We start from the raw sequence: 27,720 nt of genomic DNA on the forward strand, positions 1-27,720 counted from the left end.
CTTTTCTAAGACCTATTTATGCTTTATTTGCCTAAGTGACCACAGGGCTCCTCCAGCCTTCACAGATGGACTCATCTGGAGCCCTGGAAGCAACGTCAAACTCCCAGCTGTGTCCCGTGGGCTCTGCCATTCCCTAGGGAAGATCCTGTGCCCAGAGCCCGCTCTCCAGCTGCCGCTGGGCAGCTATCCGTGCACCGTAGAGGACGAAGCCCCAGGAAAGCAGAACCACAGCAGCCAGCACCTGCGGGACACAGCGCCACCTGTTACTCCCCGGGTTACGGGGCCCGATGCCTCCACCAAAAAGTGCACCCAGCCCTCTTCCGTTCCCCTACGCGCTACAGCAGCAAACCTGCCCCCAGAGTGGGCCGCCCGGGCCCTGAGCCTTCCCCCAGCTGCACACCCAGCCCAGCCCAGCCCAGCCCAGCCCCGCCCCGGCGCATAACCACGCGGCACAGCAGGAGCGAACCCCGAGCCCCCCCATCGACGGCAGCCCTGGGCCTTGAGCCCGCCCTTCAGCCACAGCCCCGGGCGCCGAGCCCACCCCTCCAGGACAGGTACCCCGCCCGGGGCTGCCCATTCCCACTTCCCCCGGCGCGTACCAGGCTGCAGAGTGGGCGCGGGTCCCGCCGACCCGGCGGAGCCATGCCAACCTCCACTTCCGCCCCACATCCGCCTGCCCCCAAGATGGCGCCGGCAGGACCGGAAGTGACGGCGCACGGCGGCGCCCCGATCCCGTCAGGCTGAGCGGCGCGGCGCTGCTCGGCTGGTGGCGGAGGGTCTACGGTTCCCGTGGCGACGCCGCTGCCGACGCCGCCCATGGCGGAGCCGCTGAGGCGCCTGGTGGAGGGCGCTCGCCGTCGCCGCCGCCCGCCGGGGCAGGAGCACCGCGAGGCCGCCGGCCTCGGGCACTGCCGGACGCGCCACAGACTGAAGGCGACCGCGGCCCCGGCCGGCCTGGGGAGCGAGGCCGCGGCGGCGGTGAGTGTGTGCGGAGGCCGCGGGCGAGGGGGGGGTCGCGCACCGGTACAGGAGAGATGGGAGGGGTTGAAGGGGGAGGGGGAAAAGGGGGGCCCAATCCCTTCCTCACCCCCTCCGCGTCCCCTTCTCCTCCCCCCACCCACCCGCGCGTCCCTGCGTGTGCGTGTGACGCCCGGCGCGTGCGCTGGGGACACCGATCGCGACACGGCCTGTGGCCCCCGGAGTGTGCATGTCCCCGCGAGGGATAGAATTATGGAATGGTTTGTGTTGGAAGGGACCTTAAAAATCATCCAGTTCCAATCCCCCTGCCATGGGCAGGGACACCTCCCACTAGATCAGGCTGCCCAAGGCCCCATCCAACATGGCCTTGAACACCTCCAGGGATGGGGCAGCCACAGCTTCCCTGGGCAGCCTGTGCCAGTGCTTCACCACCCTCATCATGAAGAAATTTCTCCTCATGTCTAAGTCTATGTCTTCCTCTCTCTAATTTATACCCATTGCCCCAGTCCTATCACTACAAGCCTTTGTGAATAGCCCCTTCCCAGCTCTTGTGTAGGCCCCCTTCAGGTACCAGAAGGTCACTATAAGATCTTTTTGGAGCCTTCTCTTCTCCAGGCAGAACGACCCCAACTCTTTCAGCCTGTACCTCATATGGGAGGTGCTTCAGCCCTCTGATTGTCTTTGTAGCCCTCCTCTAGACCTGTTCCAACAGCTCTGTATCCTTTTTATGCTGAAGATTCTAGAACTGGACACAATACACCCAAGGTATAAAAAGGACCTAAAGCTACTGGCGAGCGTCCAGAGGAGGCAACAAGGTTGGTGAAGGGTTCAGAGGGGAAGCCGTATTAGGAGTGGCTGAAGTCACTTGTTCTGTTCAGCCTGGAGAAGAAGAGACTGAGGGGAGAGTTCGTCACAGTTTGCTGCTTTCTTCACAAGGGGATGAAGAGAAGCAGGCATTGAGCTCTTCTCTCTGGTGATCAAGATCAGGACCTGAGGGAAGGCAGGAAGATGTGCCGGGGAGGTTTAGGCTGGATATTAGGAGAAGGTTCTTGGCTCAGAGAATGGTGGACCACTGGTACAGCTCCCCAGAGAAGCAGTAATGGTGCCAAGCCTGACAATACTCAAGAAGCATTTGGACAATGCACTGAGACACATGGTGTAAATTTTGAGGTTGTCCTATGCAGAGGTAGGAGTTGGACTTGATGATCCTTGTGAGTCCTTTCTAATTCAGGTCATTCTGTGATTTTGGGTCTTGCTGTTCCACAGGGTGCACTCTGTGCCCAGTGTCCTGCAGCAGTTGCACCTTTGCTGCAAGAGATGGGCTGACAACCTCTGAAGTGTTGTGGCAACCCCTTTCCACTGAACTGTAATGACTTAGCATGATGGTGATCCCCAACATAACCCTAAAATAGATGACTTTATTGCTAACTGCACTTGACAGTGTGGCTAGGTGGAAAGGCAGCGTGTACTGAGCTTGGGTGTAGGAACAGCACCTGGCTGTTCTGCTTCAGCCATTAAAACAAAGGCCGGAACACATCCCTAGAGTTTGTCTGGTCCAATGAGCTGTATGTGGTCCAGCATGAGTGCCCAGCAAAACACAGGCAGAGGGTGCAGGAACAGCTCCAACAGAACTTGGAAATGGGTGGTTTAGTTTCAATGCAATTATTTGTTTTGACCTTTTTTTCTTAAAGGATAGATATGACCGTTCCTGTATTTTTCATCTGTAAATGCTGGTCTCTTTAGGAAATGTGTTTTGGAAGGTAATATGTTAATCACAAACTTACTGACCATGTCAAAGCAGTTACTTATGAGTGGAGAAGACAGAGTCTCGCCTTTTATCTTCCTTTAGCTTAGTGTGATTCAAGCTCTGTTTAATCTTGCAAGACTTAAAAGCCACACTAGACTTTTAACGTTTTTGTCTCTCTGAGACAGCAATGTTGTTTTGTCTCTTTCTTTTGTAGAACATGACTTCAGCAGATAAGGAGTTTTCAGAAGACAGCAACTTTTCGCCAAAAGCCAGCACCAGCAAGCTGCCAACAGATGCATCTCCTGACTCTAAATGCCCCATCTGCTTGGATAGATTTGACAATGTTGCATATCTAGATCGCTGCTTGCATAGGTTCTGTTTCCGCTGTGTCCAAGAGTGGTCAAAAAACAAAGCAGAATGCCCCCTCTGTAAGCAACCGTTTTTTTCCATTTTCCATACAATTCGTGCTGAAGATGACTTTAAGGAGTACATACTCAGCCCTTCAGAAAATAGGTCTTTTGCCAGTCCTGATGGCCGGAGGTTTCGTTACCGTACCACCTTAACAGGGGAACGCCGCGCTGGCCGTTCCCCTTCCCGAAGAACGCTGTCCCCTCCTGATAATGGGGTATTGTTTGAAGGGCTGTCGAGTGAACCAGTGCGTCAGAGAGACGGGGAGATTCAGCAGATGATAAGGAGGCTGGCCTCAAGGAGGCAGGCTAGTGCTGAGGGCAGATCTCTGCGGCAAATCCAGGAGGAAGACATGATCAGCTTCCGTAGAGCTCTGTACCGTACTGGTGTGCGTATTCGCAGTATTCAGGATGGTGGTCGCTATCGAGACATTTCAGCAGAGTTTTTCCGCCTCAACCCTGCTTGCCTTCACAGGTTGGTTCCTTGGCTGAAGCGCGAACTCACAGTCCTGTTTGGTGCCCATGGATCTTTGGTTAATATCGTACAGCACATTATCATGAGTAATGTGACTAGGTATGATATGGAAAGTCAGGCCTTTGCTGATGATTTAAAGCCATTTTTGCTGAATCGGACTGAGCACTTCTTACATGAGTTCATCAGCTTTGCCCGTTGTCCTTTCAACTTAGAAGCATATGATCAACATGCCAATTATGACTGCCCTGCGCCATCATATGATGAAGGAAGCCACTCAGACTCGTCAATTATTACAATATCTCCAGACACAGCATGTTCTCAGGGGCCAGGTAACAGTATGTCTGTGACTAGTCTTGGTCAGGCCCCCTGGGATGATGAAACTCCGGGCCCTTCCTATTCCATTTCCGAAGAGGTTCGTGCAACCATAGCTTCTCCTTTGGAGACGTCAGATAGTTCTGATGAGGACAGTGCCACAAAGAATCAAAGAACCAAGCCAGAGAGTGAGTTACAGGCTAATGATGACTCAAACGACAGTGACTCTTCCTCAGACAATTGTGTTATTGTTGGGTATGTTAAGCCGTTAGCTGAGAGGACTCCTGAGGTGGTTGAGCTGTCCTCGGACTCCGAGGAGTCCATCAGGGAAGAGAAAAGAGAAGATGTGAAGAAACAGCAGCCAATCCAGTGTGGTGGCTGGAGTGATAGTGAACCAAGCAGGAGTTTCTCACCACGTTCCCCCCCATATAAGGAGGATGTAGGTAGTTGTAGAAGCTGCTTGTCTCCTGCAGCTGAGAAGACAGAGTCAAAAGTTGATGGGAAGAACAAATGTAAGGTAAAAGATCTGTCTCCACAGGACTTGAGTTGGAGCCCTTCTTCGGAGAGTGACGCAGTATACTCCCCTTGGAATCACAAATTGTCTAGAAAGAGGAAGTCCAGGAGCCCACAATCGTTTTCACGGAACTCTCGAGGCAGTCGTGGCCATCGGTCTAAGAGAGAGCATCATAGCAAAAGCCAACTTAAAAGGAGACGATCGAGAAGCAGAGATAGTAGCAAGCATAGGAGCAAAAGAAGCAGCAGGAGGTCAAGGGCTCAGGACAGCAAAGTCTCTCTAAAAAGTCAGAGAGGTTCTCTAAGTCATGAGAGTACTCCGTCGAGAGAAGTAAGCAGATCACGATCACGTAGCAAAGGCCATGGTAGAAGGAGGTCAAGAAGTAGAGACAGTGATCGTTATTACACAAGAGACAATTATCAAAGTAGATATCAGTGGGGTTATGCTTTCTGTAGTCGAAAGGTGTTCGGAGATGGCTATGAATCCTCCAGCAGAAGGAGGGCTCAGTCTAATGCTGTCTATTCAAGGCAATCTGTGAGTCCAGAATACAGGATACGATCATTTATTGAAAGGACGGATCTGCATAGCCAGAGGGGACTCCATGAGAGACACTATTACTGTTATGAAAGATGCAGGTCAAGGAGTCGATCGAGCAACAGATCAAGGACCCGATCAAGCAACAGGTCAAGGACGCCTTCTGGAGGAACTGACAGAATGAAAAGTGAAAAGCCTGGTGGAAAAAGGAAGTACAAAACTCGTCACTTGGAGAATGTGTTCACGGAGAACACAAGTCTAGAAAGAGAAAATGACCCGAAGAAAACTTTCTCTAACCTCAGCGACTGCTACAAAAATGAAGATATCCTTTCAGACAATCGAGCAAGCAGTGAGATAAAGCATAAGAAAAAGAAAAAAAAGATCAGGAGTCCAAGTGTTGAGATAGTCTATGAAGGAAAAGCAACAGACACAACAAGGCATCTTAAAAAGAAAAAGAAAAAGCATAAGAAGAAACACAGGAAACACCATGTGAGTAACTCAGCACATTCTTCTCCTGTGGTGATTACGATTGATAGTGATAGTAGCAAGGAGCCAGAGAGTACTGAATGTGATAGCAGTATTACTTGGACAGGCACAACTCAGATAAATGAGAAGGAAAATGAATCTCCGTCTTCTTTCCTGGGAAGGACAGGGTGTGATGATGTTTACAGAGTTGGAGAGGAAACCGGAGGAACAGCCAAAAAGTACAGCATTCCTACTGGAAGGGGAGACTTAGACAGTGACGTTAGAAATGCTGATGTCAAACTTCGAGAAGCAGCAGCAGAGCAGAGTCTTGCCATAGCAGATACTAGCAGTGACACCCCTCACACAGAAACTGCAACTAGCTACGTTCAAGAAGCACCAGCAGCGCCTTCCAGTCAACTGTCTTCCCCCAGGACTTCCTTCCTAGAGTGTCAAGAGAGACAACCATTGATACTAAGACTGCCAAAGAGACTTGTCAACAGATCCTCTTGGTTTGATTTTCCTGAAGAAGAAATGTAGCACACTTTCCATGGAACACTTCCTAAAATTGTGGGTTTGGTTTATCTACCTTTTTTCCCCTCGAGAACAAAAACACCTAATGTGGTTTGTGTATGTTAAAAGATGTCTGGGAAATGTGTCAAATCTTTGAATGTGTATGCACTTTTAAGTCAAAGAAGATAGAATATTGCTAGTATGTGAGTTTTAAAGTTTCTCAGAAGACTGTTTGCAAGTCCTAATTTCATAAAGTCATCTTGTATTCTTGTAGTATGTAAAATATATCCATAGAGTATTTCAGAGTTTTGATTTAAACACACAACAAAAATGGGGCCCAAACCAAAAGCCAGAAAACACACTTTATGGGGATCGCTTTTCTTAAACAGAGAAAAAAAATGCTTAATTCTTAAGAAATTATTCAGGCTGAAGTCTACTATGATTTTTATCTATTTGGTTCAAGCTATATATAGATCTACAAGGTCTGACACAAAAACACCAAGACTGTGCCTGTAACTCTATTTAACAAATTAGGAAAATCAACTGATCACCTTCAAAAGAGTTCCCTTCTGAGTTGACACACAGCTGCATATGATGCTGCCAATGTTCAAAGCAGTTCTGCAGATAAGTTTCTAAAAGGCTGTTGAGGATCACTCTTGGTTTTGCCTTCACATCTTCTAATGACAAAAAAATGGGTTCCTTTGATCAACTTGATCTGTAGGAAGAAGGAGCCAGGTCTGGTGAACAGGGTTGGTGCTCAAGCACGGTGATGTTGTTACTACCTAAAGACTGCTTTGCAGATAAAGCGTTGTGAGCTGGTGTGCACCGCTATTTTTCCAGCTGAAGGTAGGAAAACTATTTTTGAGCACACATCCACTTGTATTGAGTGAAGTGATCGAGTTGAACCGTGTCTCACTGTGATGGGTGAGAGCATGTTCTATAACCATCTCTTTGTCTCTTTCATCCTGCTCCTGGTTCCTGAGCAACAGGGTTAGTCTTGGGGTTTTTTTGTGTTGGACCTTGTGTATAAATCAACAGGACTTCCAGTAACATAAAAATAAGCTGAATAAAGCAATAAGACTTTTTTTCTTTTAAATTAATTTAAATGTGTGGAATTCATACTTTGCTGACAGAATGTTTATCTTTTGGGTTTGGGTGCCTTACTAGTACAAAGAAGTAGATGTTCATGCAATCGGGAGTACTCTTGGTTGGAAGGGAACTTTGGAAGTGATCAGGTCCTAGCCTTCCCTGAAAGCAAGAACAACTTTGATCAGACTGCTTGGGATTTGTTCAGTTTTGTGTATTCCCAAAGCTGGATGGCCTCTCTGTGCTACCTTTTCTAATGGTTGAGTATTCCCATGGGAAACATGGGTTTGCCAAGTTTATTTTTTTTTTCGTCCTTTCTGATGACTACCTCTTCCTCTTCAGCAACACAGGGGTATGGGGAAAGGGGATTGTGATCTGTCTGTAACACACTGTCTTCGCTGCTCCTTCTTTACACTGTTCCTCTGCTCTAATGTGGTCCATTCTACAGGGTGCAATCCCTTCAGAAAAAGACTGCTCTGACTTGGGTCCCCCTCGGGGTCACAGGTCTGTCTAGGAGCCTGCTGTGTGTGTTCTCCATGGGCTGTACTTTCCATTAAGGCATCTCCATCTGCTCTGATGTGAGGTCTTCAGAGGCTGCAGTGTGGATATCTGCTCTGCTGTGGTGTGCCACAGTGCAGGGTGGCAGCCTGCCTCACCACGGTCTTCATGGGCTGCAGAGGAGTCTCTTCTTTGTAGTCTGGATCACTTCCTCCTGTCCCTCCTTCATCTCTGATCTGCAGGGTTGTTACTCTCCTGTTTTTCTCATGGTTGCCCTGCAGTGTTTTTTACCATTTCGTAGACATGTTTTCCCAGAGGCACCTCCAGTGTGGCTGATGGGCTCAGCCATGTCTTGTGGATCTGTTTTGGAGCCAGTTGGAACTGTCTGCATCTGGCACAGAGCAGTCCCTGGCCTTTTCTCACAGAGGCCACCCTGCAGCACCCTCTGCTACCACAACTTTGCCTTGTAAACCCAGGATACCTTGGCTTGATAGGTGTGGAGGAACTATATATGGAAGTGGCACTGATAGTGGTAATCTGTGCAGTGTCAGAGATGCTCAGTACCTCAGCTGCAAGAAGGTTCAAGTCTCACTTTCTAGCATGCTGGGGTTGTCTGCATTCAGCAAGTTTCTTGGCCTTTGCCATGGAGTGACAAGAGGACCTGAAAAGGACCCAAGCCTAGGTAGGTAGCCTGCTTGCTTAGGTATATTTTCAGTGCTCTCCAAAAAGGGGGTGAACTAAGTTTTTGAATTAGTAAATGCTGATGGAAAGGAAAGGAAAAGCCCCTCTCCTTGGGATGCTGTTAAGTGCTTAAGTCTAGGGAATCGTTTGCATGAGGTGTAGAGTGAACCAGTGTGCGATTAAGCTAGCCTTCAATCCTGATGAATAAGATGGCTGGCCAAGAACCCGAAACATGTGAAGGAGTATGTGTGCCAATATCACTGTTTATCTTTTGGAAAGCTATAGCTTTTAGAGATTACGTATACAGTACATTACACACAGAACAAACCTGAACCAAGTGACAAACTGCTGTCCATGGCACTGAGATGAAAATAAAATATGTGAAGGTGAAGAGATGTAGAGCTATGAAATAACTTATTTTAAGATCATTTGCATGGTGAACGTAGTTGGAATGACCACAGTTTGAGCCTTGGTCACCTAGAAGAACAAGATCCCATCTCCTTCGAACCCCAGGGCTTTGTGTCTTGAAATAATAGCTATTTCTGTTCCCTTAGCACAGGCCGAAACCATATGTAGATGTATGCATGTATGTGCCTGCACACTTGCATGTTATGTATGTACAGGGAGAGAGAGGGAGTAGGCATGAGTGAGTTGTCAGGTGCCTGTTGTGTCCTGGCAGGGCAGTGAAGACCAGAAAAGCAAAGGCAGGCACTGCATTTCCTACATGCACGTTACAGTTTTTGGATGTATAAGAAACACCTGAAAGAAAGAAAAAAAAGAACCTTAGATGGGCTGGTGTCTTGTGAGATTTATGAACTGCTAAATTTAGAAAAGGAAAAGTAATTTTGCTGTTACAGGTGTATTGAAGGCACTTCAGTGCATGAGTCAATAAGAAAAATGCCAAGTCCCTTCTTCTGTGAGAGCGTGTACAAATAACATAAAATGGGCTCAGTTAATCTTTTTTACCACTGTATTCACTCTGGATAAACAAAATATGTATCAGATGTTATGCCCTAGAAAGGTAATCAGCCTTATAAAATAATTCTCTTCACAGCTCTGCTTTTCTCATTATTGTATGGCAAATAGTTTTCTGAAAGAAAAACTGTTCAAGCAAAATGTTAAACAGCATTCATTCATCATTTTTCTGCACAGATCAGGCAGCAGCCTGCTTGATCTCAAAATATGTGGTCATTATGAAGCTTGTATTGAACTGCTTCTCTTTTTCTGCCCCTTCTTTTTCTCAGATGCTGTTCCCTTGTGACAGGTAATTTCCAGCAATGTTGCTTGTGTTGGCATAGGTGAAACCTCTACAGGAATCACATGGGTAATTAAATACAAAGGACCTTCACAAGCTAGTGACTGGGCTGTGTTCTTGCACTGTACAGGCAATCTCTACTGTGTTGCCTGTAGCCATAGTTGTTTTTTTCATGGGGACCAGCTGTGCTCCAAACTGCTTAACCTGAATCAGTGTAGAAGAAACCAGTAATTTCAAGCTGAGGCATTAATGGGTGGAAATTTATCAATCCCTTTTTATTTATTTTTTGCAAGAACAAAAAAAAAAATCTCAAACAATTCACTTTTCATGGGAAGTTACAGGTTTGATGCAGAAATAACTTGTTAAGTCTCTTTGGCTTTTGCTGTGGAGTGGGTCATAGTAAACAATTGGAATAAACTGCCCCTTCCAGCCTAAAGACAGAGAAGAAAATAAAGCTATGAGTGTGAAGAGTTCAGCTACAAAGCCTAACCTCACATTTATTGACAAGATCTTTTGTGCTTACATTTCTGTTTCGGAGTGAGAGATTAAGATAACATTACACACCAGGCATTGTTGCTATCTTTAAAATTTATGCAAGACGTCCAACACCGACATGATTAAAGACCATCAATTTATTATATTTTCATTCCAAATTTTCTATTGATTTTGTAAGCTTTAATATTTGCTGTCAGATTTACATTTTATTTTACGAAACTAGGGGGATTATCCCTGGGAATATTAATAATCCTTGTTTTAACAAGCCCAAATTTATACTGTTGTCAGAAGTTAATTGCACTGTTGCTTTCTTTTTTTTCACAGGATTACTGATTGCTACAGGGTAGTGGTGGAAAAACAATACTAGTGTACAATATATATGAAAATAGCCTTATTCATATGCTAACAGCTGGCACTACAATGAAGACTGCCAAAGAACAAATTGATATCACGAAATACCCATACCATGTCATATAGGTGAATCAAATGAATAATGATACCATCTTCCATACAGCACTGAACAGTCGTGTTGAAATAGCATGCAGCACATTAGCTGTGTTGTAACCACTGCTGCCAGTGAGACAGTGTCTTATAACAATGCCTCATTGTGACCAATTAGAGATTATCATTATCAGTGCCACTTCCATATGTAGTTCCTCCAGCGATATCAATGTAAATTAGAAAATGAAGGTCAGCCTTCGCTCATACAGAACTACTTTGTGACACAACTCATTTGATCTGGGTAATCGTGCTTAACCAGACCCCTGTCATCTTTAGCATACCTTCTGGACGTCCTTCCTTCGTGCCCCATGTTCTCAGGCTGCTGAATTTCTAAACTTGGAAAATGTATGTCTTCTCTGGAGTGAATTTGGGTTCATGTGGGGATATAGGAAGATGTAGATGTAGGAAGGAACATTTCTTTCCTTATGCGCAACATAGGACAACTAGATGAATTTGGGTACCTTTCCATCCTAAAAAAGGTGGCCTAGAAAACTAAAATTTTACAAGTTTAAGTGGATTTATAATGAATGATGGCCTCGTGTTTAACTGACTGTTGGTGTCTTTCCCCTATTTGAGTGCTCATCACATGAACATTGTACTATTTAGAGTGATCCTAGATGGACATACATGTCTACTCTCAGTCATGAACATTGTACTGTTTAGTGTGATCCTAGATGGATATACATGTCTACTCTCAATCATGAGTGGAGGTTATATACACATCTTGGAAGATCTGGGCCTCTTCATTACAAGGAGTGAGTTGATACACTCTGGGAGTGTGAAACCCTATTTCTGCATCCCAGAGTTTGAGATAAATAATGGAGATAGTGGCAAAGCACTACTTACGAGGAGGTCATAGGCTCTGCTGGAAGGTCCAGGTATTTAAAATGCTTAAAGATGGTCTTAAAACCATAAAATGACAGTTTGTTATCCAAGCTTTCACAGTTCCCAAAATGCCTAATGGCTCTAGTGCTGATATTTCTCCTCTTCTTTCTTCATCCTCTTCTCCATTTAGCACCTTTCCTTTTTTCTCCACGTACCTGGAACATCTCAGATGTCTGACCAGATAGAGCAGTATGGGCAAAGCATGAATCAACTGAAGTTAATGCACGTCACTCTAACCATCTCCCTGGGGTTTGGCTACCTGTGCTGGTGGCTGGCTCTGTCACGGTGCGGCTGTGTAGCCCAGGGTTGGGCTGCCACATATAGAGGTGTCGGGGGCTATGCTGGAGTCCCCACTATTGCTTGGGAGCTGTACATCAACTCAGCTTGGTTCTTCCCAGTGCCTGGGCTCCCAGCTCCTCTGCCAAGCAACCTGCTCTTGCTGCTGGCCAGTTCTTGGTAGGGATACAAACAGGTTCAGCTTCCAGCTTTGTGCTGCCAGCCTTGAGACTGGCTCTGTGCTGCTCCGCTTCTAGGTCCTGAAATATTCTGTTGTGGGTGCTGCTTAACACTGGTCTAACCGGAGAAGTTGAAATATTGCTGCAAGAACTTTTTTGTGTCAGCCCTGACATGCTTTCAGTGTAATTGCTTTGCTACTGTTAAATTCTCTTCCCTCCTTGGTATGTTTCATAGCAGTAAAACTGAATAATCAGAGTGTCATTGAGAATAAGCAAAGTAATAATAACTGGTTCTATTTTCTCTGTTGTAACAGTATTCAAAGTGACATCTGTCAAGATTAAACTATGCTAAAATATAGGCATATGCTTTACACAAACTATATTTGCGTTGATCTGAAAAAATCTTATATTCACTCTTCTTCTTGAAGATATAATTAGAGTCCAAATTCCATCCCAAATTAAGAGAAATTCTTGAGAAATATTCCAGTCGTGAAAGAAAATTCTTTTATTTTGAAATTACCAGAACTAGAGAGGAAGCAAAGTTTGGGCTACTGAAGTGGAAGCAGTGTTCAGGAGAATGAAATGAAGTTATAAGCTGTGGCCCATTTTTATCTTTCTAGGGGTAATAAACTGTGAAATTATGTTGATATCCCTTTGAATTCCCTGCAGAAATACGTCAAAAAAAGTAAGGGGGAGCTGGTAAGCAATTTTTAGAAGAATAAACAGTGCTAGAGCTTGTATGTGATTTCAATGTACTTGGAAACTAGAAAATCATCCCTCCCTCTGAAACACTTCCTGCCCCCTTCCCATCCACCCCCACCTCCATCAATCATTGTTGACTTAAACCCTTCAAGCAGCCCACATTTGCAGGAAACAAAAGAAAAGATATCATGGGGTCATCCTACTCCGTCAGATGTTATTGTGCCTTATCTGAAGGTTGAAATTCTCATCTGATTTCGTAGGCTCAGAGATACCAGATGAGACAGCTGTAGAAGAAACTGAGAGACTTTGGCCACTGCTACTATGAGGATGAAATTTTTGTTTGATTGGGTTTTTTTTCACAAATATTCTGAAAGATTAGCAATCACTTTCTCAGAAATGATAGAAAAAAATGTATTTACCATCAGTATGCAATAGGATGTGATGGCTATAGTGTAATATTTTTTTTAACTCTCATCCTAAGAAGATGTTAAGTTGTCATAGAGGAAAACACTTGGAATTTCCACAACCCATAGCTTGTGGGGTTGTTGCACTAGGACAGGAACTTAGCAACTAGGAAAGAACAGTATTTAAATTACCAGACAGAAGATCTTACAAACATATACTGCGTGTGGCTATTATGCAATGTTTTAAATGTAATCTCCAAAGCCTGGTGTGAAACTTCTTGCTGTCACACAGCATTCCTCCAGGTGTTTTAGAGACCCTGGAACTCCATTGCAATTGTCTTTAAGACGTGTACTTTAAACTGGAGTAAAGCTTTCTAAAATTCCCCAGTGTGACTGACAAGCTTGCTGGGAATCTATTTGTTTAATTGAAATTTCCCCAGGATGCACACTGTGGGTTCTTTTTCAAATAATTAATTTCCTTCTCTCCTGGGACACAGTCATTAAAAAGATGAGTGAGATTTAGGATGCTTCCTAATAATTCCAGACACCTTGGATTATTATGTTATTTTTATTTATAGCACAACTAATAAAACAACTGGCTTGTTTTAAACCAAACGCATGAAAATAATTACACTTGGAGGGCTTTTCTGAAAGCAAAATGCAGCTGTCAGCCCAAAGATTGAAAATAAAAAAAAAATGCTGTCAGTCCAGCAAATTCCTATAAAATGGGTGGTGACAGTTTTGGATAGTAACAATATCAATGCTTTTTAAAGTGTCTTTCATTATAGAAAGGACATTTACTGGTCAATGCTATCTGTGATACTATCTTGTGGTATTTTTTTTATTATGTTATTTTTCAAAAGTAGAAAGTACAGCTATATTTGCCTGTGGCAGAGATACTGAGAAAGCTACAAGAATGGCTGTAGTTTGGGAGGATTTAATTTCCTTCTACCTTGCAGTACTGAAAAAAAAGGTTATTGATTTACGCTTTTGTGTGAACATTCTGATATTTTCTGCTGTACTGGGTGTCTGTTTTGGCAGAGGTGGGCTGCAGAGCTGGAGCCTGTGATAATGTGTCCTTTAGGGGGATACAGATCGTTCCAGCCAGCTCCATAATGAGTCCACGGCAGGACACAGCTGAACCCATCAGCAACGATGGTGGCACTTCATTGAAAATATATTTAAGAAAGGGCAAACATCACTTGGCAGTGTGAAGAGAGTGGAAAAAAGTGTAAGAAACAGCCTCGTGAACACCAAGGCAAGAGAAGTGGAAGACACAGAGGTATTCCAAACATTGGAGCAGAGACTCATCTGCAGTCTGTGGCGAGGCCATGGTGAAGCAGGCATCTCCCTGAAGCCAGTGGAATTAGAATTCACTACAGAAGCAGATTTGTCGCAGATATATCTGAATTCATTTCCATCCTCTGTGGATTCAAAAGACATTGGAAGAAGTAGCTTTAACCTTAATCTAAAAGTATCTGAGACATCACCACAAAAGTTCTTGCAAATGAAGTAATAGAAGCTTTTCTGGAAAGTCTTAAAAGTCATAGTGTATTATTTGGGAGAAGACTCTTAATTCTAAATTCTCTCTTTTCCCATGAGGTTTTTTAAGAGGATTGAGCTGCACAGCACTTGTCTCACTACTAGAGTCATCCAAATAAGCTTCATGTGACATCTATAGCATGTCAATTTTATTTCCTGTGTACAAGAACTGCAAACTTAGTATGCCAAATAACAGGATTTTGAGTCATTCCCAGAGACTAATCCACAATAATTTTAGGATTACAAAGTTTCTTTCTTCCTAGCATTTCAGATGTGTAAATAAGGGTTAGTACAAGACTGTTGGCATCTTGCCAAGGACTATTTAGCCAGCGCTGAGCCTTCAGTGGAAGTAGCTAAGTTCAGCTGTATAAGTTCAGGTGAATAATTTCATGGAGCGGTTAATGAGTCTGATGATTCTTTCTCTTGTGTTCCTTGCTTGGGACAGTACAACAGCTCCGTTTCTGTGTCACTGGTTCTTGGAAATGCCTTTACTGATGGCTAGACTTCGGTTCTGAGGTGTGTGCCCTCTGGAGGGTAAGGCCCCACAAGCAGGGCAGGGTGTTGGTAGTTGCAGCAGGGCTTTGGGGTGCAGAGACCCATGGGTGTGCTGCTGGGAAGAATGTGGGGCTGCTTGGAGACTGTGACAGGATGGTTTCAGTACGGTGCAAAGCATGGTCTCTGCCACTAGTAGTGCAGATGCCCTGGCTTTTGGTAACAGTGGGAAGGCTTCCGCTCTAGGTCTGCAGCTGCAGAACAGGCACAGTGCCCTGGCACTGCTGAGCATGAACACCCAACAGGGGATGCATCAGAGCCAGCTGAGACTGCACCTTGTGCCTGCCACAGGATAAGCCTGGCAGGAAGGACTGGAATGTCTTCGCAAATGAGCTTTCTAAAATAGTGAGGGGTACGTTACACTTTCTGTGTGGGGTAAGTTTCCACAGTTTCAAGAGAAGTTAGAGCACGAGGTCAGAGCAGAGGTGTCCAGGAGGCAGCATGACCTACAACAGAACAACTTACAGCGTATTTCAGACAGCTGCATACAAATTCAGCTAGCTCTAGGCGTGAGGGGGGGGCATTAGCAGTGGTTACACAGCTGCTGAGCTGTGACCCCAGTGGAATGGCAGTGACACAGTGGGGACAGATCTCACACCTACAGAGTACTTCAGGAAAGGCAGGGTGGGCAGTCATGGAGGGGGGTGTGTACCTCTGCAAAGACACTTAAAAATTCCCTCTTTTATGCATTTTCCTTTGTGAAGGCTCTTCCAGCCTCTTGACCCCAGACTCTATTTCTTGAATGTGAGGAATGAAGTTCATGTCTCCTCTATGGCTTTGTATGGATTATAGAGCTATGGGTTTGCCGCCTCCCTCAAGACTGCTTACATTGCAGATTTTACTAAATTTTAATTACTTTGAAAATGTTCTTGCTGCTTCTGATCACTCTTGAAAATGTGCGCAAGCAAGACTATTATCTACCAAAACAAAAGTCAGTCAGCCAGCCTTTGCTGCTCATCTTTTGTTGGTCAATCTGTTATGACTGTCATAAGTCGTCAGACTATCACAATAAAAGACCCGAGTTCAGGATGTTGTTTTGTTTAGTCTCGGTGTGAAATACTTCTACCCTCCATTTAGTAGTGGACTATAATTAAAGCCGAGCAAATAAATTCTCAAAGAGGGGAATAATTTACACAGTAATTTAAAATTACTGGAATAGGATTTTCTATTTGGTTTATGGTTACTTATTTCCTGGAAACCAGCAAACTAGGAATGCAAAGGTTTCATTTGCTTGTTCAAATTACTTAATGATAATTACTACTCTTATGCAAGTTAAGTTATGTAGGCTGCCAAATATTCACCCCATTAGAGAAAGAAAACCTGATATTTGTTCCAAGAAATGACAATACCTAACCATTATTATATTTTTCATTAGGTATTCCTCTTCTGTCTGATTTTCCACAGAGGTCTGTCATTTTTCTCTTTCTCCTTTTTTTACAGCCCAGAGTTGTGATATTAATTTTGTTTCAGTTCTCACTTGTTATAGATACTTCAGAAGGTCTGTCACCATATATCCAACCCCCTGTGTCAACTGTCTCTTCAGCCATCCCTTGTGCATTTCAGCATCACTCAGCATGGTCAAAACCAAACCTTTTGAAACCATACAATTCAAGCCTGCCTTTATCTCCCGAACCATCAATAACAGCAACATGGGCCACTTGTCGTTCAAGGTTATCCATTCCACCTTAGTCATCCTTAACCTTTCCTCATCTTGAATTATAGCTACACCTTCTTATTCCTGTGAAATCCTTTCAGAGGCACTGCACTTTCCCTCACCGTAGACAGAGAACTTCCCACCCATGTCTTTGTGTTTCTCTGTCTTATCTTCTTTCACATACACATTTTTCTTTCACATGGGAGATGAATGCCCAGTGATTTTCCGTCTTTCTGACTGTGTCATTGTTAGTATTTTGAATAATTTCTTTAGCTCCCATCTCATTCTTTTCCTTTGACTTCTTCATGGCTATATCTTTGTTTTTTCTCACTGACCTGCTTGCTACCTTTTGTCCTGTCTAGTACTCCACTAACATGCTATGGTGCCAATGTATGGTATGTCAATATACAGAGAGTACACCTCTCTCTCCTTTTGCTCTTACTCAGTTTTCTAGGCTAGTACACAAGTTCCTAGAGTATAATGGCCACTGCTTTTTCCATCTTTTAAGTATACACAGAGGGGTATCATTCCCTTAGTCTACGGACCCTCTCTAAAATGTCTGTTGAGTTAATTTAGTCCATGACTCTGTTTTCCATCTGTCATAACAGTGTTTCAGGGCAGGAGAGGTGGTGTGGAGTCCACTCAGCCAGCAAAATATGAGCTTCGGTGTGGTGCAGTAGACAGGTGACACTGGAAGCAGAAGGAGGATCGTGTGTCAGGTTGAATTGTCTTATACTGCTTTTGGAGCTTTCAGCTCATGTAACTGGTGTAGCCTCTGTCCGCCGTCTGTGGGTTGAAGATGTTGATCTCGAGGAAGTTGCTGGGTACTGGTTGTTGAAGCCAGTCCTGGTTCCCTGACACTGCACTTTTTGCTCAATCAAAGTTATTTTTTCATTAAACTGGATGATTCTTACTGAAGTACCATTAGTATAACATACAGCAGTTAGCACAATACAATAGTTAATTGGCTATTCTGAGCCAAAATCAAACCTACTTGAGATATACATTGTATATGTATATGTATATGTATACATTGGATATCCTTTTGTATCACCCACCAAGTGCACCTAGGTCATAAGCCAGGACAATTCCATGGATGGCTTTGCCTTTGTCTCAGGTAGGAATAGTCTAGACTATCTTTCTCAGCATATGCTTTACATGCACCACATGGACTTTATTCCCTTGAACTGTACATAGAAGTTTTTATAAGGCAGGGTCAGGTCAATTTGTGGATCCTCTACTGCTAACTAACTAGGTGACCTTTGCTAAATGTTTATCCCGATGTTCGAATGTCCAAGCACCCATCACATTCAGTGTAGCTTTTAACAGTCTACTGTATTGTTAGATTTTCCTAAAGGCTGGTGCATGATAGAGGATATGGTATTTCCAAAGTGTAGTGCTCTTTGATCCAGGCGTCTATAAGGCAGTTTCAGAAATGAGTCCCACTGTCTAACTCACTTCTTTTGAGGTGTCATGTCACCACAGGACTTGCTTTCCAAGACATGGGATAGTGTCCTAGGTGGTGGCATGGGACGTAAAATATTTTTCCAGCAATTCAGTGGTTGCTTCCATGATTGTAAGCCCATGGTGCTTGCCTTGGTGCGTTTGTGGGAGTGGGATATAATCAGCTTGCCAGGCCTCCCCTTATTTATATTTCAGCCATTGTCTTCTGTGCCAGAGAGGCTTTAACCATTTAGCTCTAAATACTGATCAGCTGAGGAAAGACTAGTAACATGTTCCTAGCATCAGACTAATTACTTCTTGGTTGTAGAAGGCAGAGACCCAGTAAAACTTACCAAATATTTTTTTCTTGTAGCAAAGAAAAACCCTTGATCAAAATGTTCGCTGTTCACAAGACTGCATCAGCAGCTCCTGCTTGGTAATCCTGGTGACAGAGCACCCATTATAAGGGCATTTTTATCTCCTTGTGCATGCAGAAAGCCAGTGGAAGCAGGAACATCACTCTTCTTAATAGCTGCTTTGTAGCAAATTTGGAGGCAGTTGTGGCATTTGGCACACCACAGTGCTAATCCCCCACAACTTCAAGAAAATAAGTTCAAAGGACATTTTATGGCATCAGATTGCTGGAGGAGAGAGAAGGAAGCACAGCAGCAATGATACTTTTCTGCTGCTAGCATTGTGAGGTGGACAGAGAAAAGGAGAGCTAGGAAAATTTGGAAACTTCAGCAATACAGATTTAAAATGGCAAAACCAAAAAATATCATTAACGATACTCACATGTTTTTTAAACAAACCTTACATTACAGGTTTGCTCTTGAAAACTTAAATCATGGGTGATGACCCAAAGAAGAAGCTTAATGGCTGGAGAAATTGTTTATTTCCTCTGTCTGGTGTACCAAACTATTTCATAACCCCCATTCTATTGAGAGACAGAGCAGCTGTGCGTATGGAAGTGGGACGTCATGCACCACGTGCTTATTCATTGTGTGGGCAGTGAGCCAGAACAAGACTTCTAGAGGATATTAGCAAGTGTAGCTTCTTCCTTTCCTGAGTGTCTACTGGTAAGCTTCTTAAAAATGGATTATTAGCATGTTTCTGGAAAGACAGGTATTTTTAAGTGTGTCAGATTGCACATTAAGAAAAAAAATCTTGAAACTCTGAAAATAAAATGTTTGTTAGAGTGTCTCAAAGTTTTATCAAAAAACTAGCGAACCTTTTTGGTGAAACTTGGCTTTTATTCTGAGATGGTGAGGGGAATTCCTCAATCACAGTGATCAGTGGCTTAGCAAATTCTAATGGATGACGCCGTTCAAAGTCCGGCTGCTATAGGAGGTATGAAAAAAACAAGATTCTGTCTTCTTGCTTACAACTCTGACTGACAGTCTCTTGTTAATATTTGTCTCACTAATTCCCCTTGAAAGTCATGTATGAGCTTGGAAAAGTCACTAGATTGTTTCTGTGAAATACAAAGAATTTAAATATATTTCCTTAAAGTACGAGGACCAGTAAAGTGTATCATTTTTAAGGTTTCTAAATTTAGTAGTAATAAATGTATGTTAGTAATAGTATTTTTATTGTTATGACATGATTGTTTATAAACACAACAATTTTTTTCTGTACTGTTATTTTGAACGTGTTAGGCTGGTAAGCAATTGCAAACAATCATTTCTAGCCATAGGCTTACGCTTCTTTACATTTCTTTACCTGACAAAGAACATATATGTCATCTTTTATGTGATTCACTTGGATGAGGTGCTATTTGTCCGATGGAAAATTTGTGAAACATTATATAACCTCTCCCACACCCAAACAATGATTGTTCTAAATCTATGTTTGTAGACTTTAAGAAATGTCACCTTTCTTGGTGTGGAAAGGAATGAGTGAAGTGGAAACTGGAATCCACTAGCTGACATGTTCTGCTGCAAGACTGTGGTATGGTAGTTGAAGTCTCTGACAGGATGCTCACTTGACTGCTTTAGATATGTCAGTCTGAGCTTATATCCCTGAGCTCTCACTTATGTCTTTCTATGGGTGAAACTTGTTACCTTTGCCTGTTCACTCCTCTCCAGCTGCATAAGTCAAGCGGTGCAGGCTTCCTGAAATGTGGTGGAAAGAAATGACTGATTAGAGACACCAACTTCTGCATAGCAATTGTATTGCCATTACATAGCAGCATATTAACTAAAAGGCTTAAAAAAGCATCCTTAGCCAGGACACATAGAGCCGCATCTCTCCAGAAAAAGCACTGGGAGGGGAAATTGCTCTCTGTCTCTTTTCAATCATATACCACTGTGATCTCACCCACAAAATACATATGCAATGGTCCCAGATGGAATATTTCGTCCTCTTTCCCATTCTCTCTCCTTTGACTTTGTCTCTTGCACAGCAGAAGCATGCCTGAGGACACAGAGGAGCAATTCCGCCTGATACATGCAGCTGTAGATGGGACAGTAGATGAGGTTGCTCGTAGACCCCTGTACTAGCATCTCTCACCCAGACCCTTAGTGTAAATTCTAGACCTGCTTAGACTGAACTAAGGGTGCACAGGGAAATGAGTAACCAGAGAAAGAAACCCCTGTGCACTACAGGCACTTCTACTGACAGCAGCACCCACTTTGCTGTGACTTCAACATGACACCTTGTGTCAGTGCAGAGCCACTGGAAAGCTGTCTTGAATAGAAAGTAAAGCATCTCCAGGGTTCTTCTTCTTGATTTCAGTTCCCTTAGCATTATTTTAATTACGGGAACTTGTTTTGCTATTAGTTAGGTCATCTTACTTTCTACCTTACTTATTTAAAAAAAAAAAAAATTACTACTTTTATTTTCCTTTCTTTATCAAATGTGGGAGCAAACTGCTGTGATACCAATACTGTATAGAAAAAGCAAGCCTGAGATATAGAACCCTATGAAATTTATTCCATGCAAACAAAAAAGGCAAAAAAGGACCTATAGGTTTTGGAAAGTTTAAACAGTTGGCAGAAGATAGTCTATTGTGAAGAAATTGGAAGGACCTTACATCACCTTTTTTGCTGAACAACTTTTATTTTCCCAGAAATACTACCATTACAAAGGAAAATACCTCATAATTCTCAGGTGTCAGCCCTGAGACAAATACATGTGTCTTTGTGCATCCATGTGTGTGGCAGGTGTGGGGGAAGATTTTGCTATGCCTTTCACAGTGAAAGAAAGGAAGGCAGGTTGTTGCCAGTATAAAACTAGCCTTTCAACCAATATTAAATTTACAGACTTTCACAGGCTTGTACTGAGGCCCAGTGCGATTATTATGTCCAGATAAATCTGCCTGGTATGAGCCTGCTTGTACAAATAGAATGAAACTAAGTGGTCCCCAAAAGCAAAAGGTCTATGATGGACTTGCAACAGTGAAAAGGCTGTGACTAGATGGATGTGAACTTTAGTGTGGTATACTATGATTTGCTTTGTAAGATGTGCAGCATCAACCCTGTCAGAGTTGCTCAGGGAGGAAATAACATCGGCTGTATGACTGGCTGACAGAACCTTTTTGTAGTTATAATCAAGCATCAGTTACTTTGTTAAAGAGTAAACAAGATAATCTGTGAACTAACAACTGCAACATCATTTCTTATTTCACTGCTGGAGAGGTACAGCAGGGCTTAAACATTTAGTGCTTGCTTTAAGCAGCGCTAGTGAAAGGTGAACCACAAGAGACTTTTCTGGGGTCAATGGAACAAACACTGCTGCTCTTATTTCTGTAGAGTTTAGACCCATATGACTTCACTGGAGCTTTCGCCCCCGCTATTCACCAGCTGGTCACCATCTCAAATATCAGGGTCAAAACAATACCTCTACTGACCCCGGCGGTTTCTTTGTGGTTTGTTTTGAGAAGAACTCAGTTTCCACCAAGTCTGGCTTTTTCAATCCACACACCGCTAAGAATTTTCTATGACCATTTGGCACTCAGTGGTTGAGAACTGTTGCGGCGTTTCCCTCAACTGACTACAGTACTCATGACCTGAATGAGGATGGCAAAACTCCCTGTGAGTCCTCACACAATAACTGAGCATTGCTGGTAGCAGGTTAAAATGGCAGCTGACCTCTTAATTTGGCTACTTAAACCCATAGCACTGTTGTCTATCATCTGTTTCAGCCCGCTGAAAGTCCTTTTGGTGTAATTCTTTATGTTTGTTGAGGATAACTTGAACCATTTTGCTTTGACTGCACGGACAAATGTTTTGGTATGATCATCTGGCACTTTAACACATTTTACTAATACTGCTTTGGAAGTGTGAAACTCCTTTTCTGCTGCCAGTAAATCTCGCTTTCTATCATTTGCTGCTTTCACTTTATTTCTCTTTAAACTTTCTCCAGTTCTTACCTTCTGCTTTATATTCTTTACCAGAAACTTTCCTTTTCTTCCAAGTAGTGTACATGTATTACATGTCCCACCATCTACAGCTTTTCCTCTTCCTTTTGTTTGACTGGGTTTTTAATTACTGTGCCCTGTGAGAGTGTAGCACTTAAAGAAGGGTGTTACAGGTAGGTCCTGGAGTGAATGCTGCAACTGTACTGTAACTTTGTGTTACAATGAAGGTTAAAGTGAGTGAAATAATGATCTCTCCTTGTCTGAATACCTGTGAAGGAAGCACGGGGAGAAATGAAAGCATTGAGAAGCAAAATATTATACATCAGCTGGAACGATGGCACGATTCCACTAAGCTTTCTGTAGCAATGCAATTTATCCAAGCTGAGGGTGAGTCCTAGATGTTTCAGTTTCTGAAGAGGGAACAGCGCACTCTTACAAGCGTGCATATTTGAGTATGTATTTTATACCATTAAGTAACACAGTAAAGTGTCTTCTTGATGAATGAAAATCCCAGAGACAAGTTTGAAGGAAATCGTCCAGTAAAAAAAAGTGGGCTTGTGAGACAGATTCTTCAGAGTGACAGTAGTAACAATATTTTAAATATTTGCACTGTAATTGCTGTCATATGCTTAGATAATATTTAGTAATTAATATCCTATTTACCATATTTTATTATTTTAGAAAATTCCTAGAGCATTTTGCCTGTTAGAAAAGCATTTAACAAACAAGTATCTGGTCACTACCACTAGAATGCCCAGTTTACCTACTTGTAACTTCTACCAGGCTAATCTTTTTTGAGACTAAAAATTTAAAACTGCAGAGAAAAATGTGCTTGGATTGCCTTGAGAGGCAGTACAGATATGCTCAAGAGTGCATCCCTGTTTTCTCGAAATAGATTAAAGTTTTCTGAGCTAAACATTTTATCTGCTACAGAACCTGGGAGCACTGAAGGTAGAGGCAGTGAACCATCCAGGTCAGTAACTTGATTCCAAACCTGAGCACTATCATCTGCACCAGAAATGTGTGAAAACCCATCTGAATGGACAAATGCGTTAAAAAAGTTACATTTCATCAAATCTGGTTTGATTACGCGAAACGGATGGCAGTTTGCCCCCCTTGTCATGTTCAGAATGACCGTTAGTATTCTCACAGCGCAGAGAAATGAATGCCCTTGAATGCTACAGAGATTCTGACCTCAGTGATGTTTCTTGGCAATGTGTCTCACACGATAATTATGTCTTCACAAAATGCATTTCCTTCCATTAGTCTGAAATGTATTACCCATCAGTTGCATAGGCTGTTTGCTTTTCTTTTCTTTTTTTTTCTGTTTCTGGTGGAGATGCTTGTAGTTCAGCCTCTTTTTCCTGACTGATGCCTGCCCATCCCATCAAAGACCCTGTACAGGTCTCATGAGCCTAGTGGGGAAATGGGCACTAACAACCTGTTAAATATTTTATGTGTGTTGACTCATTGTAAAATTGCATTATACTTTAAAGTTCCTTGTATCTCACATACAGAGTCTCTGCATGTGGAGCTAAAAACAGCTGTACAGACTGACCCAAGAGAAGTTGCTAATAAGCCCTCAAAAGACAGGAAAATAAATACTGGAAGAAAATATTTCACTAAATCCGTATGTCGTTACTATCTCTGCTGAAATAAAATGCAAAACTACCTGAAATGACATTTGGCGAACAAGCACTTAGAAATTTGAAATAATTCTAAGAGATGTTTTTCATTGAAAGAACATGCAATACTCATTGTGCAAACAGTATCGAAGTGGATAGAGAGTTTTGTGATAAGCAAGTTATTCACTACATTTCCTGGTAAACCTGTGCTATCCACAGCAACTATGCTACTGTTGGTGTACTTCAGATTTCTTCAGTGTGATTCTGTAATTCTGCACTTCATTTTTTTTTTTTAGGGTTGTTTGGGCATAAAGGAACAACATGTGTTTCCTTCTATGTGCTTTTGGAGTGCTAAAGCCAGTAAATAACTGTGCTTTTAATTTGGCTATATTCTGCTTGTGAAGTATAACTGAATGATTAAATTGACCCAGAATGGGGGCAGCAATATGTAGTTAAACTCTTTCACCCTGTTTGTTTGTTGCAGCAGTTTAGGAGTACTTTGGCTGCCAATAGTAACAATACTGACATCAGGTTTTGCAGTCATGTCTTTACCATGTGCAGAAAAACACCAGGACAAATAAACCTGAATACAGACAAGGCCATCAACATTAAACTTTCTGGTGATCCAGAAACTTCCTTTAGATGTTAATATTTTACTCATAACAAGTCCAGAGAAATGACATGAGCTATTCCTGTTCTGGAGTCCAGAAATGAGCATAATTTTCTTCTTTGTTCTGACTGCTGTTAGTTAAATGGTGTCAAGCAAATGATGCCACATGGGAGAACCTGGTAGATATTGCAAAAACTGAAATGATTTGTTAGTGTTGGATCTGTATAGACAAATTTCTTTCTCTGGCTGTGTAGATTACCACTAGCTTTAATTAATTCATATTTTACTCAAGGTTTATTTTTCTCCCTGCCTGATTCCATTGTTAAAGTTCAGCTGTGCTGATGGAAAACAATTAAAAGTGTGCAAAAATTTTAAGGCAAGGTACTCTTAAATGTCTTTTACCAGCTAGTTAATAAATATTTCATTCAGAATTTTTATATGGAAGCTCTAATTTCTTGCTGAGAAGTTCTTGTGTAAAATTTGGAGACTAAAGTCATCATTTAAAATGTAACTGATACAGAGCTATGTGCATTCTTCATAGCAATGTTTATTGTATAGTTACTCATACCATCTCCAATACATCATTACTAGAATATCTAAAGCCCCTAATTAAAAATTTAATTCCTGGAATAGGTCATAGAATCATAGGTTTGTAGAAAGGTTTCTTTTGGAAGGGACCTTAAACATCATCTAGTTCCAATCCCCTGCCATGGACAACCTTTCACTAGGTCAGGTTGTTCAAAGCCTCATCCAGCTTGGCCTTGAACACCTCCAGGGATGAGGCACTCACGACTTCGCTGGGAAACCCGTTCCAGTGCATAACAACCCACAGTATAACATTTCTTCCTAATAGCTGTTCTAAATCTCCCCTCTTTCAGCTTCTTAACTTCTCAGTTTCTACACTCCATGATAAAGAGCGTCCCCACCACCACCACCTTTCCTGTAGGCCCCCTTAAAGAACTGGAAGTCTGCTATAAGGTCTCCCTGGAGCCTTCTCTTCTCTAGGCTGAACAACCTTGACTTTCTCAGCCTGTCCTCATATGGGAGGTTCTCCAGACCCCTAATCATCTTCATGGCTCTCCTCTGGACTTGCTTGGGCAGATTGATGTCCTTCCTGTGCTGAGGACTCCAGAACTGAATGCAATACTCCAGGTGAGGTCTCACGAGAGTGGAGTAGAGGGGGAAAGTCACTTCCCTCAGCTTGCTTGTCACACTTCTTTTGATGCAGCCCAGGATATGGTTGGCTTTCTGGGCTGCAAGAACACATTGTGAGTTCATGTTGGGCTTCACATCCATAAACACCCCTAAGTCCTTCTCTCCAGGGCTACTTTCAGTTCATTCTCCAATAGATCTGATGCTATACATACATGCAATTTTCTCTAACATTATCACTAATTCAGATTCCTGATTTTATATGAGAAAAGACAATAAATGCAGAAAAAGTAATAAAGGAGTTTCTAATAAATGCATGGAAAATGATCTTTATCTTTGATTGTATTTACTTTATATTAGCTGATATGGGCTATAGTCTGATCTCTGAAAGATCATTGTAAACAGAATTTGGGAGGACATTTATGCTGTAATAATTATTTACAGCTGAGATATGTATGCCTCATATTCTCTAATCTCCATCATGAACAAACTGAATGCAGTGAATACACAGGTATATCTAGTATTAAAATATATAACAGTCCTATATGTAGATATTGGATAAACATTTTTAAAAGCCTCATTCATTATGGCTATTCTACAGTTTTCTAAAGTTTTCTCTAAAGGATAAGTCTTGCATTGTCTTAGATCATTGTGAAATATTGAATAGTTAATGTATAGCATTATGAAAAAAATCTGTTATAAATACAATCAGTGTGCACAGAAACTCTGTAAAACAGTCAGTCAGACAACTGATGTTTATAGCTTGCTGTATTTAAAAACCATCACTTTTCAGGCTTAAAATGTTGATGATTTATTTAAAAACAACTTGCTTACTTCAAGAAAAATGTTCTGCTTATGACCATCATCACTTGAAAACATTCAGTTGGATGCTGACTACAAAACTCCAGAATGACTTGGTTGTGTTAGGGTTGATCATGTCATGCAGTCGTGTCAGAGGATAATTTTCTCACCTGCAACTCTGGCAGTCATGCATGACTTACTTAGGTGGAAGAATTGCTATGAGGAGTGTTTTCCTTGCTTGAATTGTCCTACTTTTATAGTGAAAGTGTAAGATACAGCTCTATTTGTAAACAACTGAAGCAAAATATCTGCAATACATCATGTAAAGGTATAATCACTGTCAAAATGACAATGCAATGTTATAGGAAGTGACTGCTGTAATTGACAGAGATGGTGATCAGGCTCTGAAACTGTTTTCTGATTGCATATTCATGATTCCTTCTTATAATATGCTACAGTTACTGTGTGAGTTATTGTAAGCGGATGTTTTAACATGACTAGACTGACACCTTGTACTGCGAGATTTGCAAGTCTAATCTTTAATACTGTTCCTTCCACTTTTTTCCAAATATCTAACCCTTGACATGCAGACTTAATTGTGGGACGCATCGAAGAACACACGCATGCAGGAGTACACCAAGCAGTTGCATCTGTGTTGCCCCACTGGTGATAGTGGTTTACTGGCAAAACGATACCCCACTGTCTGCCACCATACAGCCCACTCTACCAGCAGCCGTGAGCTGCTGGTGAATGTTTATTCAGCAGTAGCAGAGAAACACTCCCTGATACATGCCTGTGAACAGATCATTCACCCTAGTTGCTCAACAGTCTTGGGTAGCACTTTGTAAGCCATTTCATATTTTTTAGCTAACTATTTGACTTATTTGGCTTTTAGGCAGCTACTTCTAACATGCTGTGCTGTAATCACAATGGTTACTGATGAATGAACAGTAAAAGTGTGGAGATTTCCAGAAATTTGATGTCCCTGCCCAAGGGGTTGGAATGAAATGATCTTTAAGGTTCCTTCCAACACAAACAATTCTGTGGTTCTATGATTCTATCAAACAAACTGTGTCT

The 27,720-nt window shown here is 42.5% G+C and overlaps 1 protein-coding gene across 1 annotated transcript; it reads left to right on the forward strand.

The window, feature by feature from the left end:
- Positions 1–665: 665 nt before the first annotated feature.
- TOPORS (TOP1 binding arginine/serine rich protein, E3 ubiquitin ligase) lies at positions 666–27,435 on the forward strand. Its single transcript, XM_054053884.1, has 2 exons — positions 666–978; positions 2,940–27,435. Exons 1-2 carry the CDS (start codon positions 817–819, stop codon positions 5,967–5,969), a joined length of 3,192 nt encoding a protein of 1,063 aa, XP_053909859.1. The 5' UTR covers positions 666–816; the 3' UTR covers positions 5,970–27,435.
- The last annotated feature ends 285 nt before the right edge of the window (positions 27,436–27,720 follow it).

This window comes from Cuculus canorus, chromosome Z (genome assembly GCF_017976375.1).
Source record: "Cuculus canorus isolate bCucCan1 chromosome Z, bCucCan1.pri, whole genome shotgun sequence".
NCBI lineage: Eukaryota > Metazoa > Chordata > Aves > Cuculiformes > Cuculidae > Cuculus > Cuculus canorus.